Genomic DNA, 18,291 nt, shown 5'->3' on the forward strand with positions numbered 1-18,291 from the left:
AGAAAAATTAGAACAGTAAAAACAGTAACAGTTTAAATAAGTAACAAGTAAACAAGTAATAAGTAAGTAACAGTTTGATTTGTGCATTGAATTAAACCTCTAAAGACCTAAAGGGTCTTGGCTAAGCACGAGGGCAACGGACCAAGAATAATGATATAGTTTTGGAAATGAACAACGGGTTACATCGGGGTGAATCTTTTCCTCAGACTGCAGCATCACAACTGTTAGCCTTGTGATGCATTCAAACACACATGATAAAAGCAGCTTCTGAATCATTTATAAAATTCACGATTTCCAGTGTTTACATTTCATGTCAGAGCTGGGAAAAACTAGGCTGTGGGTGTAAATTTGTATGGCCAGAGCTATAAATATCCTTTTTCTCAGCCAAAATAGGCTTTATGTTAAATAAAGACAGAGTCAGTACAGCAGAAATGGCCGTTTTTCAGATCAAAATGTGTCACGATGTTTCCTAAGAACAGCTTCATCAATACATTTCCTTGTTTTGATGCTTATGTGCTGCGGTTTTCTGGAATATTTGGAAACTTCTCCACAGAAAACAATAAAACTCAGATAAGCTTCCGTTTCACAGTCTCTATAACTAATGGATTGTGACATGTTTTGGGAGGCAAAACATTTTACAGCACATTTTCTGGTGAGGCTGGGGTTCACAATGCACATTATTAATGTGTGTGTTACACAGAATGCTTTCAAAGCAAAGAATAGAAGCAACTTTTTTTTTCTCTCTGTTTACAAGGAAGAAGAAACACCCAACAAACAAAATTTCAGGAAAGAACATCCTCCCCCAATCTATCAACAATGTTATCACTTCTTCAAAAGGAGTATTTGCCTTTTTAAAAGTCGTCAAATGATTTCAACCAAATTGTATTGTTGCTAATATGAATAATGTGATAGATGCAGAGAAAGCTGTGGGAGAGTCATAAAGCATTGTGAGGGCAGAATTTAGATGGTAAAACTACTTAAGTGTACATGTACCTCTTTTTATATGTATTTATCTTGGGCTGCCGTGGTAGGGCAGCCGATTTCTGATCGGGAGGTTGCTGGTTCGATTCCCGTCTTGGCTTCCCTGTTACCTAATTTGTTAATTATTATATATCTTTTACAGAACGATTTGTGTATGTTTAGTCTGTTTTAATGTCATAAAGTTATTTTTACAATCTTTATGCTTTGTGGTTGTGCTAAAAAACGTCCACACTTTAGATGAGGTGCTGCAAAACAATTAATAAACTATTAACAGAGTTAATTAATACATTTGTAAAGCTTATAAGCAGTTTAGTAATATGGATTCAGAAGACAATGGTCTGACTTTAGATGTTAATAAATCTTATTAACACTTTCAAGTATTTGCAAGACATCTATCCTTCCTCTTTCGGCTTCTCCCATCAGGGGTCGCCACAGCGAACAAGTCGCATGGTAAACTTGGCAATGTTTTTACGCCGGATGCCCTTCCTGACGCAACCTTCTCAAGCCGGGCTTGGAACCGGCACAGGGGTTGAGAAGGGAACAGGGAGCAGCCCGGAGTCGAACCCTGGTTTCACGAACGGAAGGCGCCGCGAACCAGCACGAGCTAAACTTGAGAAAAATTTGCAAGACATCTATAATGCTAATAAATATCTTACTAGCATCTGACATATTAATAAAGCCTATTAATTTGTTAAGTTAGTTAATAAAACTTATTAAGCTTATGAACACTTCGGCTTGTGTCAGGCATCTATAATGCTAATAAATATCTTACTAGAACCCCAAACAATAATAATACTTCTTAATTTGTTAACAAAGGTTTTTAATAAATCTTATTAAGCTTATTAACACTGACACATTTGTTAAGCACCTATAATATCAGTAAATGCATCATTAGCATCTTGAAAACATCCTAATAATAATGCTTGTAAATGTGTTAACTAAGTAATTTAATAAACCTTATTAGACTTATTGTACTAATAAATGTCTTACTAACACCCTATAAATTCACTTATAATGGTTGTTAATGTGTTAACAAAGCTTGTTAAGGAATCTTAATATAAAGTGTTACCAAGAATTTTAGTATGTCAAAGAGTGTACGTTATTGGTGTTGCTGGCAACATCTCTAGTTTTAAAGGGTCGAGAAGGTTTGGAGGATAGATGCACCTCACTGTGCTGATACCCCTGCTGATAAGTGAAAAATGTAAATTAGGCACAGTCGTTTCGAAATTAAAAAGATGCAAAAGTTTTTACAAAATTTTCAGAGTTTGTACATGGTAATTTCACAGTTTTACTTGCTTTAATGTCAGATATACAGACATTAAAACTGCCTCCGCCTTTATGTGACAACATAGTTATTAAGGTGCTTTTTTACCCTTTCCAAGATGGTTGCCACACATCAATTTTGTTCAATCTATTTAAAGTTGAATGTCTGTTGTAACATGTAGTCTCCCAACATCATGAGGTTGGCTTTAACCATATGAAGGGAGCATAGGCAGAATATGTGGCTTTGTCCCTGAAATCTGAAAGGGAGCAGCTGCTTCTGTCACTCAGTCTACCTTAATTGTTCATAGAGTTTTAAATTCTGATGCATGCCAGTCCCTCTGGTATTACATTACTCACACTGCTATTGCATGTAAAATAGTATCATCTTACATTCACAACAATTTATCATAATTATTAATATCTTGAAACAAAATGAAGACAAAATGCAAATTGTGCACAACCTGATTTATTAGATATGTGCTATAATGCTATAAAACTATGTGCATAACATATATGTTCTGTTATGTTATACACACTGTAGGTTTTCTGAATATTTGTACTGCAACTGTGTTGTCAGTGTCATACACTGAAAAAAACAAACTTAATGCAAAACTTGTTTTTGCTTCTATTTGTCATGGGATGGACTCAAAGATCTGAAACATTTTCTCCAAACACAAAATAACCATTTCTGTCAAATATTGTTCAAATCTGTCTAAATCTGTGATGGTGATCACTTCTCCCTTTGTTGAAATAATCCATCCCACCTCACAGGCATGCTGAGTAGACAGTTTGATCATTGCACAGGTGTGCCTTAGTGTCACAAGAACAGGCAGACGGCTGGTTCCAATTGCAGCAGGTTCATTAGCTCAGCTAAAAGTCCCCAAAGCTAAATCAGGGTCAGACAGGCAGGGGTCGATAACAGGCATGAGATCAGAGGAGAGACAGGGTAGTCAAGATCCAGGTGTGAGTCGTGGCAGACAAACGGAGTCAGAAACAGGGTCAGGAAACAGAAGATCAGGTCCAGCTATAACACCCAGCATTTAATGCATAGTGGCACAAACAATACTTCCCACTGAGCTTCAGTGCTTTAGTATGCTGTGGTTGATTGAATGAATGAGAGTCAGGTGTGCGGCATCCAGGAAGTGTGCGCTGGGGTTGTTGGGAGATGTGGTTAGAACTCTGGAGATGGTTCCCACTGGTGACCAGAGTGGGAGACAGAGCTCTGACTTCTGACATTCAGACTAGCCACCATAAAAAGAGCCACTCTGAAGCATGCCGTTTTCAATGTTCTGATGACTCCAAAAACCAGTTAGTATTTTGTGTGACCACCATTTGCCTCATGCAGTGCAATACATCTCCTTCGCATAGAGTTGTGGATCAGGTTGTGGATTGTGCCCCATGATGACGGTAGGGTTATGGTATAGTAGGTGCATGTTGTAGATGAATAACACAGGTGCATTTTAATGATGGCCCTTTGAATGCACAGATATGTTGTGACTAGATCCTAAGGGCCCATTGTTGTGCCATACATCCAAGAAAATGCATGATAATGCACAGCCCCATGTTGTAAGGATCTGCTCACAATCCTTAGAAGCTGACAGCATGCCCACCGGATATGTCACTCATTTAGCATGTTTGGGGTGCTTTGACTCCGCATCTACCAACAGACAATATCCTGTTCCCATCAATATACAGCAACGTCACACAGCCCTGAAGAGAAGTGAACCAACATTCCACAGGCCACAGTCGACAACCTGATCAACCATCTATGCAAAGGAGATGTCTTGCACTGCATGAAGCAAATGTTGGTCACACCAGATACTGACCAGTTTTCTGACCCGTTAGACCCTCCCAATATGACAAAACGGCATGTTTCAGAGTGTTTTTTTTATTATGGCCAATCTGAGGCTCACCTGTGCAATGATCATCAGCATTTTGATATGGCACACCTAGGAGGTGGGATAGATTATCTCACCCAAGGAGAAGTGCTCACTAACACAGATTTAGACAGATTTGTGAACAATGTTTGACAGAAATGGTTACTTTGTGTATGAAGAAAATGTTTCAGATCTTTAATTTCATCTCATGACAAATGGGAGCAAAAAAAAAGAGTGCGGAGGTTATATTTCAGTTTTGTGCACTAATGGATGGCTGTTTGACCTAATTCAGTTTTGTACATGGTTGTTTTGCATGTACATGAGATGCTTTAACTCATAAAGTTTAGTGACTAGGAAATAATATAAAAAACCCAAATGACTTTAGACCCAAAGCTCATTTTCACTCGGAGAAAAAAGCAGCTCAAAACTTGAGAACCCGACAACTGTAGCCCATCAATACGGATGTCATTAGCTGTGAATTGCTGTAACTAATTTGCCAACTTCATTTCATGCATCACCGTAAATTGTGAAACCACATTGGTAATAACCATTATTCGCTTTAATGCCATTTAGAAATCACTGCCTTGGAAGTTATGAAAAAATTAGGTTTTAATTTCTCATTTCTGTATCGGTGCCTGTTTTGGCTGCAGGAGGGGGGAGGCGTTAATGGGTGGTGTGAGTCACTTTTGGATGGAAGTCACCTAATGCAAAAGGGGCTTTAAACTGCAGCCTTGCAGGGAGAAAATAACTCCTTACAGAGGCATGTGTGCAAAAGAACGAGAGGAGGAGCAGACTGAAGATGACCAAATGAACCAGTAAATTTGCTAAATCTGTCTGGATGACTCAGCTTTAAATCAAACCATTGTTCCTGCTGAAGCATTTTATCTGAATTAAATAAGACCTTTGTAAAAGCTTCACCGAGTATTATCAGATTTATCCTGTTTGTTTCAATGCCCATAAAATCCATTCAGATCCTGCACAGACACTGCAGCAGCCTGGTTTCTTAAACTAGCAAACAATTATCCAGCAACTACACAATGGGATATGCTAATTAGCCCAAACCACTTAGCTCTCTGCATCTGAGCTAATCTGCCTTCATATATGTTTCATAATTTCTCACCACTTCCAGCTCCTCAGTACAAACAGACACCAGCGTCTGTGTTGCACCTGTGTGTTAAAATGCATCATGGTCGGCCTCGGCTAAGTGCTGGAGTGCAATTTAAAATGCCGCAGAAGCAGAAGGACCACCCAAGGTGGGGTAATTTGATTTGTCTTCGAGTTTTTTTCTTCTTTTCTTTTCCCTATCTCTTGGTGTTACCGCAGTTTCTTTCCTAAAACGGGTAATGCGATAAATATCGATGTTCCTGACAGGAAATCCTGCCAAGCATGTGAAAGACAAAAGTCCTGGCTTACCCTCCACATGTTTTCCCTCAGAGAGGCTGTGGAAACTGACCCTTTGCCAAAAGGCTGAGTGTCAGAAGAGACCCGGCTATCTAAGAGCTCTCTCTGAGGCATATTATGCACACTCTTTTCCTGTCTCAGCCCCCGATGTTTCTGGCTCCCTGTCAATCTGACAATGCTGTAGATTCATTTGTTCCTCACCTTCCTATGGCCAGACTGCGCTTTTTTTCCTGTCTTTCCATTAGACATGATCTTTCCCTTTATTTCTGACAATTTCTCACCTTCATGCAGAGCTCAATAGTTAACAGAATCATGACTTTTTTTATATATTACATTTGAAAAAAGAAAAAGCTGGAAATACGGGAAAAAAAAGTCAAAGAATACTTCATAAAACATAATTTTAAGATGAAAAACTGGAGCCAAATCCCCAAATTTTGAGCGTCCGAATACTGCATCTGAACAAAAAATGTCTCTGTGAGAATATGTGTGTTACAAGTCATGTTCCACTGTGTTGCATCACACAGAAGAAGTAAATAAAGCACATGGTGTACAAATACCCCTTTCAGTAGCCCCCAGTCAGCTTTTATGGGGCCAAAACTAACACACAGGCAGAAGAAGCGTAAAGATTGGTACTGAAAAACAACAGATCAATAGAAAGCACCAAGTGGAGCTTTGACAGGAACTGTCAGTGTTGGCCCACAGTTTTAGTTCCTTCTTTTTCACCCAAAGGAGCCCCCATACACATATTTTCTCCCCCTGCCCCATGTGTCCTACTTTCAATAGCTGGGTCTATCTCCTGTCTCCCCCTGTCGATACTGCATTCACCTGTCAATTTGCTGTGAAAAGTGAATCAGATGCAAAGTGCTGGAGAAGCCCACCAAAGGAGGCGGAGAAATCCTTACCAGAGCTGCAAAGAAGGAAATCCAGAAATTGCTTGTTTCCATTCACAGAGCCCGCTCATTAAATCCAATATTCTGAGGAAAGGACTGAAGATTCCATGGAGAAGAAGTGTCACCAAAGAGGAGGGAAAAGAAGATTCTCTAATGGAAGGATGTAGGAAAAACGTGCTGCACATGCACAGGAATGAGGCTGTGATATCCGAGTCCAGACCACTTCATGAGTCCTTTGCCGTCAGCTGCGAAGCCACACGTGTACTCAGGCTGACACACTCACGGGGAGGATTTATCAGCGCCGCATCTCAGCCCGCCTGAAAGATGGACCAAGCAGGATGGAAGGATGGAGATGGAGAGGAAAAGAGACGTGGAAGAAAGCAAGGGATTTGGAGAAGAGCGAGGTGGAGGGAGGAGCTGCAGTGTGTGATGAGCGACTGGGAGAGGGGAGGGAAGAGGAGGAGAGACTCTCCGTTCCTCCTTATTTTTTTCCCCTCACTCTGAATTGCAGCAGGAGCTACACAACCTGATAGTGAGAGCTGATTCAATTATTTCTACATGTGGGAGGACTGGTGGTGATGTTGAACAGCTCAGTGAAAAGTGGAAAAAGCACAGAATGTGCGACTCTCGGTCAAAATGCTGCATCCTCGGACACAGAGGTGCAGGGGAGCTTGATGCAATGGCTTGACAGCTTGTATCTAATCTCACAACAGGATTTTGTATTACAATTACCCTGAGTTATATGGATACGAATTTACTGGCCACAATCTGAAATGTGGTCCACACATGTAACCATCATCTGTACCTGCTCAGGGTTTAGAAGTTGGAGCTTTTTTCAGCTAAAACTGGTTGAGGAAAGGGTATATACACTGGAAAAGTTAAAACTGCCCAACTCATGGATTTTTTTTTATTCAATAAAGTGCATTTCATTTTCCAGTCCCCAAGAGAGATTTAAAGACGCACAAAAAATGTAGTTTTAACATGTTATGGTGGCATTTTTTTCTGATAGGGTAGGACATTTATAAAGAAAATATAGCTTAAAATTGCATTTCCGAGTATTTCTTAATTCAAATTGTTGTAAATCCGGAGCAGACAGAAAATTGCTGTTTGAAAAAGATCATATTTGTGACGTAGAAGCTAATGGGCAGACCACAAGCTTCCTGCTCCGCCCCATTCTGATGAATCCACTTGCAAATAGATCCATGTACATCTTTGTTTTCTTTGTCTGAGCTGGAATCTGAATCCAAACAAATTTATTTAAAAAAAAACAACTTTTTAAACCGTTTGATGAGATCCACACAAAGGAATTTACAATATCCTTTTTCATTGATATAAGTAGCATTACGATATATTGGCCAATTTGATAATTTTTGTCTCTCAACATTGTTAGTGTATAATGCAAAACTATTGAGGAGTATTCAGGGAGAAAGCAGCTTATGAATTCACTATTTCAAATTTACAACATTTTAACATTGTGTAGTTGAATTATAAAGAATTACTTATTAACATTGTTTGAACTGTTGTAATAAGCAGTCATTAATCTAACAATAAAGTTTTGAAATTTTCTAAACGTTTCCCACCAAAAGTGTATTGGGGTGTTTAAGGAAGTAGCCATTTTGAAATGAGCATGAAAAGCCCATCTACTGCCCCTAGTGGAAAGACGATGAACCACAAGGCAGAAACGTTATATATATAAACAAAGTCATATAAAATGGCTTTATAAGGAACATTTGGATCATGCTAATGAAATAGGGCTCTCAGAAATGTCAAATAAAATACATATTTTATTTGACATTTCAGTCCACTGTAACCAAATATGGTAATAAGTCATCATCAAATGGAAATCCAGACAGATCTAAATGTCAGTTTGCTTTCTTAAACCCAGTATACCTCAAAGCAATGTTGCACATAGCAATAAACAAAGGTGTCAAATTTCACCTTGGCTGTTGGCCCGAGCAAATTTATAACCACTGACAATTTTGTCCGATCCGCCGCAAACAGCTTTCCCGCCAACACAACCTTTCAAAAGTGCAGCGGGGATCCCTCATCTGACATGACTCACACCACAGAATCCCACACTCGTGAGTCATACTCTAAATCAGAGAAGATTTTGAGGCTGGGGTTAAGAGTATGGGTGGCAAAAGCGGTCAGGACACCCCACTGCGAGCAGCTTTACAGACAGGATTAAGAATCAGTGGTGGATGGATGGGAGGTTGGTGGGTAGAGCTCTGAGGATATCTCGCCTCAGTGAAGCCATGCGTGTCAGCCAGAGCCCTTCAGTGGTTGAGGTTCTTGGTTGTGCTAACAGGATGAACACGAGTGTCTTTTAACAGATTAATGCAGCGTGTAAAGATTTATTCCTGCACTAAGTCAAGAGCCAATGTCAGAGTGCGGGGGGTGATTATTACAACACTTTATTTCTATATGGATGATTTTTTGCAAAGTTGTGCACATAAAAAAAAGCAGAGATTCATAAGACTTTAGGAAAAAAAACACAATTTTTCTATTTACAAAAAAAACATCACTGGACCCTCTAAAATTAAAATGTAAAGCTGTAAAAGTGGAAGGTCCACCTTGGTGGTCCACAACATTTTTATGAAGAGATTATTAAAAAAATGTAAAAAAAAATTTTGCCTTCGCATATTGCTTTATTAACTTTGAAAATAAATTGGACTATAATAAAGAAAAAGAGAATGTACTTAAAACAAAGTTATATTGAATAAAAACAGCCAAGAAATCAAAATCTTCCTTTATAGAATTAATTTAAAAAAAAGTTTTTAAATTAATTAAGTTGTAAAGTTACGAGAAAGAAAGTCATAACTGTTAAATGACGAGATTTTAAGTTGTAAATTAACCAGAAAAAACGTGTAAATTCATGCTATCCTAAGCGCTTTAACATTGGGAGTTGGGTCATCTAGACCCACTAGACAGTGCTCTGAACCTTTTTTCTTCAATGATTTGGGATCTTCACTGGTGTCCATGGATTACATGAAATCTTTCCACCTTTATCCACCTTTGTCATGGTAGGAAGAACACGTCAGTGTAAGGGTGGGGTCATCTAAGATAGCACAAGGGTTAACACACCAAAGTTTTCTGTTTATTGGAGCCTAGCTTAAATATTAAATATGTGGAGCCTTTAGTGAAGCTTTATTTCCGCATAGGTTTAAAAAACAAAGAGATTCTGAACCTTTTGGCGACTCAAAATCAGATTATTTCCGGGGTTCGGTGTCGGTAAAGTGGAGTTTCATATGTAAAATAAGGAGCTCAGAGACACGTTTGGGTGTACAGGACCGCTGCAGCCTTTATTCTCCTTTTCATTCACACACCCTGAAGTTCATTGTCACCTTACGTCATGAACCTGTCATCCGAACACCAATGCGGAAGTAAACAGTGTTACATACGCCCCCTAACCCAGGTGAAACGTCCCATTACAACTTAAAACAAAACAGAGGAATGAAAATAGTCTGTTATATTAGCATAACAATGTTGAAAATCCCAAAAAGTGCTGCTCCTCAGACAGAAGCATCACACAAACGTAGAGATCTTGTCTTTAGGGGAGGAAGAAAGGATTCTGTCTTCATCAACGGCTGCAGAGATCCTGCAAAGCACCTATCAATAAAGAAAATGTTACTAAATCGTAGTCCGCTGCGTGCTGCGTTCACTTGCTGCTGTAGGCTAACTTCGACGTTAATCCAGCAAGTTTACGAGTTTTTTTCTGGTAAATTTACGACTTAAAATCATGTAATTTTACTTTTTTTTTTTTTTTTTTGGTGGCCCTAAAACTCCGTCATAAATTCTGAATGACCAAATGCATGTTTTATATCAAAATTCAATATTATTTACACGATAAATTTTGCTTCGACACTGCAGGCTTGTTAGTAATTCCATGGGTTTCCAAAAGAGAAAACAATCAACATCATCTTCAGCTTTCAGGCTCCTCTCGTGGAAGCAGCTTACAGCTTTTCTTTTGGAGGCTGAAAGTTTCTTTCTTTTTTTTTTAAGGAAAGTCAAGTTGTTGTTATTTTTTCATTTTCAAAGTTGCGCAGTGATGATGGAGTGACTAAAAGTGGGTCCACACTGATCCGCAGTAGTTCTGTGCTGATGAAGGATTTCTTGTGATGGGAACTTTCTCATATCACTGTCTTACATTTCAATCAATGGCTATATATAGATGGAAGATCTTCATGGTCACATGACTTAATGGTTTGCATTGAGCCTTTTTGAAGCTGATGTGTGGATGTGAAAATGGCAAAATCCAGGGTTTGAATTTGGCTTTTTGACTTTAGTCTCAAAAATACACAAGAAACAATCCCATTTGTGAAAAGATGACTCTGAGCACAATTGGAAAAAAAGGAGAAAAAAAACAGGCATAGAAGAGAAAAAGTAATTTGGAAAAATACCTAATTGTGAAGTCCAGTCATTTCCATGGGACTAAAATGAAGATGAAAAATGGGGCAACATCTTTAGTTCACTTTTAAGATGGTTTAGATTGAATTAAACTAAATACATTATAAAGTTGTGTTAATTTTTAACCTTTGGGAAACAGAAAATGAGTTAAATGAATAAAACTACCAGACTTGTTCAGATTGTGAAATGAAGTAAGAAAAGGGACAACCCCAAAAAGATTTAGTGAGAACCAAGTCTGCCATAAGAGAAGGAAAGAAGCCAGAGCTGCAAGGAATCCTCAAGGGGGAACGCTGGAACCAAAATGAGGAAGGAAAAAAAAACAAGTTTTAGAATGCTGGTGATTGCAGAGACATTGCTTCTCTTGGTTAGAGATTAGCTGTAAACCATAAAGGATTGTGGGTAAAAGTGTGGTGCAGCAGGATCTCAGTAGCTCCGGGGTGTGGGACATGGTTCTGTGGACCTCCATCTGTGGAAGCAATCTCCTTCCTTTTCAAATTGAAGATGATTTAATAAAGGTGACACCTCTCATCACTGAAACACACTCTTCTCAACAAACACTCAGAGCTGAGATAAACAGATCACACACAAAGAAATGTTTTGGTAATCCAACATACTAGTTCCAAAACCAGACCAGCCAGTTGAGGAAAACTATACAACTGAACAATCCAACAAACTGAAATTTTGCTAATATGGAGAGGCTAATACATGTATTTATCATGAATAAAGTTGATTATTGTAACGCCCTGCTTGCCGGTCTTCCAAAAACAAACATTAGGAACCTTCAGCTTCTCCAAAATTCTGCTGCATGAGTTCTCACCAAGACCAGGAGGTGAGCTTACATCCCCCCAACTTTAAAATCTCTGCATTGGCTCCCCATATGCTTCAGGATTGATTTAAAGATACTTTTAACCGTTTTTAAATGTCTCAACAGTCTTGCTCCTTCTTATTTATCAGATCTTTTAGTAAGGTATGAACCCTCGCGGACCCTGAGATCCTCTGGCATTGGTCTGTTAACCATTCCAACTGTAAAAACCAAAACCTACGGAGAAGCATCTTTTCAACACTATGGCCCCCGTTTATGGAAAGGTCTGCCAGAGGACCTGAGAGTCGCAGAGAGCATTGAAGTTTTTAAGAAAAGGCTCAAGACCCATCTTTTTAACCTGGCTTTAAACTAACACTTCTACCATTATTTATTTGTTTATTTATTTTTATTTATCCATTTTTACTTGTTTAATGAACGTGCACTAGATTTTAATGTGTTATTTTAATTTACTTTATTTCAATGTTTTGTTTATTGCTTTTATCAAAATGTTTACTTTTTCATTCTCTTTGTTTTAATTTTTTTTATTGTTTCCGGTGCTTCCTCAGTTGGGAGCTCTCCCTCTGGGTCGGCTGCTGTTCAGCCACTGCGGATCTGGATGGGGACCTGCATCACCTCTTAGCTGTGGTGGAGCGGTCCCCGCCTGTGATGCTGCATTTGGCTGGTCATGCGGTTCACAGAGAGGGAGGTTCCAATTACCAGCATTTCCAACATATTGTTTTCGCTCTCCTCTTTCTTATTCCTCAATTCTCATTGTATTTCCCCATCAATTTGGGGGGGGTGGGAGATGTGTAAGAAGTGGGGGGTTGTGTAGGTACAGGGAGGGGGGCCCTATTTTTATTTATTTTTTGTGCTTGTTTATTTTAATCTTCTTGGTTTTTTTTTATATTATGTATTTTTTTAATGTAAAGCACTTTGTGTTATTCTTTTATATGAAAAGTCCTTCATAAATAAAGTTTGATTGATTGACTGAATAAAAATAATAAATGACAACATTCTTACAGTTCTTTCAGCCTCAAGCAGTTTTTCTAGTTGATCTAATTGATCCTGAAAACTGCCTTTTATTACTCACTGAATGAGCAATAAGGACCCCCCCCAAAAAAAAGAAAAAAAAAAGAAAATTTGGGGGGGGGCATTAAAACATTTTTTTGAGAAAAAATATTGCCGTAAATATTTTAGTGCTAAGGCCGTACATAGTGAGGTACTACCGTATCACAGTGTGCAGAGCCACAAATCTCAATTGCAATCAAAGTGCAAGTCTAACTTTTATATATTTTGTTTATTGTGTGTTCCTCAAAAAAATTCACCTGTAGTAACAAATGTGTACATCCCAAAAAGTGTTTCATAACTGTTTCAATTAATGTCGGCCCATATGCCAGGCATTCTACAGTGACAAAGCCCAAGTTACAGATATAATTCTTTTTTTCTCAATAAGCCAACTAATCTACAGCCTTTTACTCCCACCCATTTAGTGTTCTGCTTGGACCAGCTGATCAGATGTATGGTATTCATACCAAGAAAACTGACACACGAAGGAGACAAGACAAATGACTGAGTTCCTGAAACTATATGATCAAGACTTGTTTTTGTTTTTTTTTAGTTGCAGTGTCTTAATGAAATATATTAATTACCGCATGTAGGGTATCTTTTGCCATTTTTTCTTGTCTCCTTTGGTAGAATAAAGAGGTTTTTTATTTATATTCTCTTGGCATGGATATTCTGTATCTGAGGCTGGTCACCAATTGGGTGACGGCAAAAAGCTGCTGATTGGTTGATTTGTTGAAAATAATATTGCAAAACAAATTTAACTTCATACAAGTGAATCCAAAGTTTCCAAAAAATTTTTGAAAACACACTTTTAAAACATTTTTTATAATAGTGTATTTTAGCATATCTTTAATCGTGAACTGCTTCAGTCAGTTCTCCAAATTACTGAGTATGGGTACGCGTGTTTAGGTTAAGGTTTTATTTCAACACAAATGCCAATTAAAAAAGAAGAGAGATATAAATTGAGGGGAGCTTAAAAAGGAAATATGTTTATATTATTTTTAATTGTAAAATAGAAAAATAATGTTATTTTCCGGGTATGTCAATGCTGAATGAACTGTTTTCTGGTTATAGATAAGTTAATAGTCTAGGTTTATTTCAGTGGTCATTTTTAATGCTTGCAGCAATCTAAACACTTGAACATTTCAGTCTGTCTACTTTTCCTTGCACTTGTACAGGAAGTGAACAGATTTTTTCTGCATTCCGAAGAAAAAAAAGGCTTTCCTCATGCACCCAATCATATGCGGTCATGCATTATTAAGCTGTATTGCCAACAAGGCCTGGACATTTTCTCCATCCACACCAGACTTTTCAGAGCCTTGTCCTTGTTTTGCATTAGCATCGTGTTCCCAGGTGTAAAGCAGGCACAAATTGTAGTTGTCATGCAGACACAGCCTAATTTCTCTCTTTTGACACTACTCTAACCCACGGAATTTCCCTGTAGATCATCAAGCCAGTGTGGTTTGCATGGCAGCATGTAAGCAGGGAAATTGCTTCAAGAGCATTACATGAAGCCTGAGCTCAGCCTTTAGTTGTTTTTTCACTAAACATGGAAACAGTTGTGGTTGCTGTTCTGAAATTTCCTCCAAACACTCTTTAGAGCAGATGAGCCTTGATATGGCAAGATGAAAATGTGCAAATACAGTACCATATCAATATTATTGCAGTCTTTATTGTCATATAAATTTTGGGTTGATTTGGTGTAACTAGGATTGCAAATTTAATCAAAAATATGGGTGGAGCCCTGATTTGTTAAAAACAGAATGGAAACAGTTTCCGCTCTATTAGGCACTCCAGATTATAAGGTGGACCGAAAAAAATTACAGCTTTTAAGTGTGGCTTATAGAGCAGAAAATATGGTGAAAACTTGGAAGTAAGGACCAAATAAAGCTTTTCATTTCATTTAATACAGATAGTGTTTACTAACAATACTTGTATAATAATGGTATAGAATTCACTATTATAGATTAGTAAATTCTACTACATTTATTTTTATAGTATAAGTAAACAGTACAGGCTATCATCTTTAAAAATGATTTTTTTTTTCTTTTGTGCAAATTAAAAAAAATTAAAGTGCACAGAATTTTGCACTTTGCTGCATTCAAAAACTTATTTTTTTTTTTTAGTAGGAGGGCATAAGCAATAAAAAAGGTTTGCTATAATTAGTCTTCAAGTGAAATTTATACTATTATCTCCACAGCTGATCTAAGCTTGACTTTTTTAGATGAATGCACAACTCCAAATGTTCAGTACTTTAAGATCCATTGCACAACAGGCTGAATCATGACAAGATAATTAAGCGCAAGAATCACAGGTGTGCCGAACATAAACAGCCTCAAGAGAAGAGTCTTACCGCGACCCCTTGGCCCTTCCTCCTACACTTAAAAGGGTAGGAGTGTCCCAATTCTCTTTCAGTGGAAGAGGTGGGGGTCAGGGGAAAGGATGCACAGCTCTTCAACATAAGTGCTATGAAGCCAGCACTGCAAATGAAGCTGTTGGTAAAATGCCCCCTGTCCCTCATTAGTAATGATCCAGAGACTGGAACAATATTCATTTTTTTCTCCATTCTGGTGTTTTAGTAGTCAATAAATTACAGTGAAGCAGCGGTTTGGCAGGTTCTTTGACATCCTAAATTTATAATAAAAAATTAGAAATAGTTTTTTTTTAACATATTGCAAAATTTAAGACACTATTATTCAGTTTCATTTTTATCAACACACAACTGATTCTTATTTTATTACCAATAAAACGTATGAAAACTTGAGGGTAGAAATTCTTTAAGGTTGCTTTTTACACTACAAATATCCTGTGGTCTTGGTGTTAATGACCAGAGTATGATAGTAACTCTTATTCCGTCTTGTGGTTTAATTTTTCTTTCACACAAAGTATTCTGAAAAGCAAACTTAAGAATAAAATGTATCAAAGTGCTTTAAAAAGTATACCCTCCTAAAAACGGCATATTTTAGCTGAAATTGTCTGTGGGGGGGGGGGGTAGTTGAAAACCTTTCAGTTCTCCTAATCTTACAATAATCCTTGCTAATATTAGAGTGGTACTTTTTTTAACATGTTGCCCTGTTAAACCACATTAATCATTTTCATGTTTTTGGCTTCCTCTGTTTCATCCTGAGGGCTTCTTCAGAACCAGAATATACATCAGTTTATGTCAGGTAAAAAAATTAAACAGTGGACTGGATTTATTTTGTGCTGAAACCTGCTCCTACTGGGTCTACTGAGGAACTGTAACACTTGCTGCCTCCTGTTTAGCTTAATGCTACCATTCCTTTTCCTCCAAAACACTTTCCTTTCAGTATTTATGATCCAAGACTTCTCTTTCAAATGTAAACACAGCCTCAGTAGGTGGTGGCATCTGTCTGACTTGATACCGCTTAAACTTTTTCTGCATACTGAGATTTTCTGACATGTGACAAAGGCACTTTCAGGAAAAAGGTTACATGATGACAAATTTTAGCTTCTTGAGTAAAAGAATCAAGGGGCACCATGTCTTTACCTATAGGGTTAATTGTGATGTTGTGTTGAAGATGCCGTTGGTGACAGCCTGGCTGTCAAAGCGCTCTAAAGCGAATGTTTCACAGATTGCACAGATTTTCCAACAGTTCTTCAAAACACTCATCAGAAATATAAAGGGAGCTTCTTTTCTATACTTATGTAGGTCAGTCTCCACAGTTCCTTCCAAACTATGAAAGATGCCCCCTTAAAATTAAAGACGCTGACTATTGAGACTAGTCTGACCCATACACTTCTAAACACATCAAGATAAACTTTGACTACAAACATATTAGTTGAACTACAAAAATAAGCCTGAACTGGGACAAGCAACAGCAACATTCCAAAAATGGTCAACTGAGTGGGACAAAGCAAAGTAAGAGTTTTTGTCTCCTCCATCTGCCTAATGTACAGATTTGAACCTAAATTAAGAAAGAAAAAAAATGTAACCCTTTTATACTAAAGCTGTCATCCACAAAACACAAAATAACACCTGCTGTTCACGCTATTATACCTCTTCAGCTATTTACGTAATTAACGTAACTTCAATAAATTATAAAACAGAAAAGTAAACTTTTGGATATCAGTGCAAAGCTAGTTTTCTGCACCTCATAATCACGCCGTTTACATTTATTGGCTCAACATACTATTACTTTAAAATGTTGCGTATTAGACCAAAGATGCTTTGCTTCATTTCACAATCTGTAAACTCTTGTGTTGAAAAGTTGAAACAAGTAATCAAGCCTCTGTCAGTCTGCCCTGGGGCAGACTGACAGAGGCGTGGCTGCCAGAAGCTTACCATCACAGTAGCTTACCATCACCAAGTATGAATGAGGAGTGACTGAATAATGGACACAATGTAAGCGCTTTGAGTGACTTGAAAAGCGCAGATAAATCCAATCCATTATTATCATTATTATAGGAACTACGGCAAAATTGGTTTTGGGAAAATGTTAGTGTCCATCATTCAACAACATGCAGCTAAGGAAATACATAGGTCAAATGTTCACTTATTACTCACCTATTCTATCAGGCAAAAAAAAAACCAAAAAACTTTGTGCAACAAAAAGTTTAGTGATGAATTTCCATCTAACTCCTAATTGTTCCAGAAAGAGGATTTATGAAACACTAGTTTTTTTTAAGCATTTCTTTTTTGACAATCTTGTTTCAGGTGCTCATTTGTTTCCCAGTGTTTGATGTGAAAACAACTGACAGCATGTTTCTATTATTTGGCCTAACTAATTCCTGGGTCAGTGGGTGTACCTCCCTGGTCATTTGCCTCTCATTATACTCTGACTTCTTACCCTAAAGTTTTAATAATGCTCAATATCACTACCCCTTGTGACCCATGCATATTTATAAAGTTCTCATTATGCCATCACTCAAAGTAATCATTATCCTGGGGCCCATTAAATCTGATTTGTGGCACAATTTGTTACAGGACTGTTTTCTAGTAGACACGGCTCATGTGTGAGCGCCTGGCAGCATGCCGGCCTTAGGGTATCACACGGGGAACACAGGTGGCGTTTTGGAGTGACAGAGTGAAAAATCATGCATTTAGTAATTTTCATGGCAACTACCCCTTAACATTTTTATGCACAACGATGCACAGAAGATACATTTATTTAGCTTGCAGCTCTGAACCAGAATAAAAACTGGAATACCGTAATTTCCGGATTATAAGATACTTTTGTCACACGCTTTTAACCATGTGGTTTATTCAATGATGCAGCTAATGTATGCTTTTCTTTTTATTGTCTTTTTTATGCATTTTTTGTAACGGCCGCTAGGGGCGCTCCAACAGAAAAGGTAAGAGTGAGACTGATGGAATACGGTATATGTGTCTTCCACTGCTCGCGCTCCTACCTCTTTTCTTACATACACATCCTCGTTCTACAACATGTTTCAATGTGGGCACATGCGGCTTACAGACAGGTGCGGCTTATGTATGTACAAAATGGTTTATCTTTTAAAAATGTAATGGGTGCGGCTTATAATCAGGTGCGCTATAGTCCGGAAATTACGGTACATACTTTGACCGTAAATGTACCTTATTCATGCTAACGTAGCTTTTGTTTCCCATTTTAATAACAACAGAGTT

The 18,291-nt window shown here is 37.9% G+C and overlaps 1 protein-coding gene across 4 annotated transcripts in view; it reads right to left on the reverse strand.

The window, feature by feature from the left end:
- lingo1a (leucine rich repeat and Ig domain containing 1a) overlaps positions 1 to 6,840 on the reverse strand; it is a 195,644-nt gene extending 188,804 nt beyond the window's left edge. For 3 of the 4 annotated variants that reach the window (XM_011475842.4, XM_078948480.1, XM_011475844.4), the window contains exon 1: positions 6,425 to 6,839. Coding sequence is in view for 1 of the 4 variants with exons in the window: in XM_078948479.1 (XP_078804605.1) it covers positions 6,425 to 6,466 (42 nt within the window). In the remaining 3 variants the exon portion in view is untranslated. Of the gene's footprint in view, positions 1 to 6,424 lie in introns of all 4 variants that reach the window. The other variant, XM_078948479.1, reaches the window with a different exon arrangement.
- Between the last annotated feature and the right edge of the window lie 11,451 nt (positions 6,841 to 18,291).

The sequence above is a fragment of the Oryzias latipes genome, chromosome 6, assembly GCF_053564925.1.
Source record: "Oryzias latipes strain Hd-rR chromosome 6, Olatipes_Hd-rR_3.1".
Taxonomy (NCBI): Eukaryota; Metazoa; Chordata; class Actinopteri; order Beloniformes; family Adrianichthyidae; genus Oryzias; species Oryzias latipes.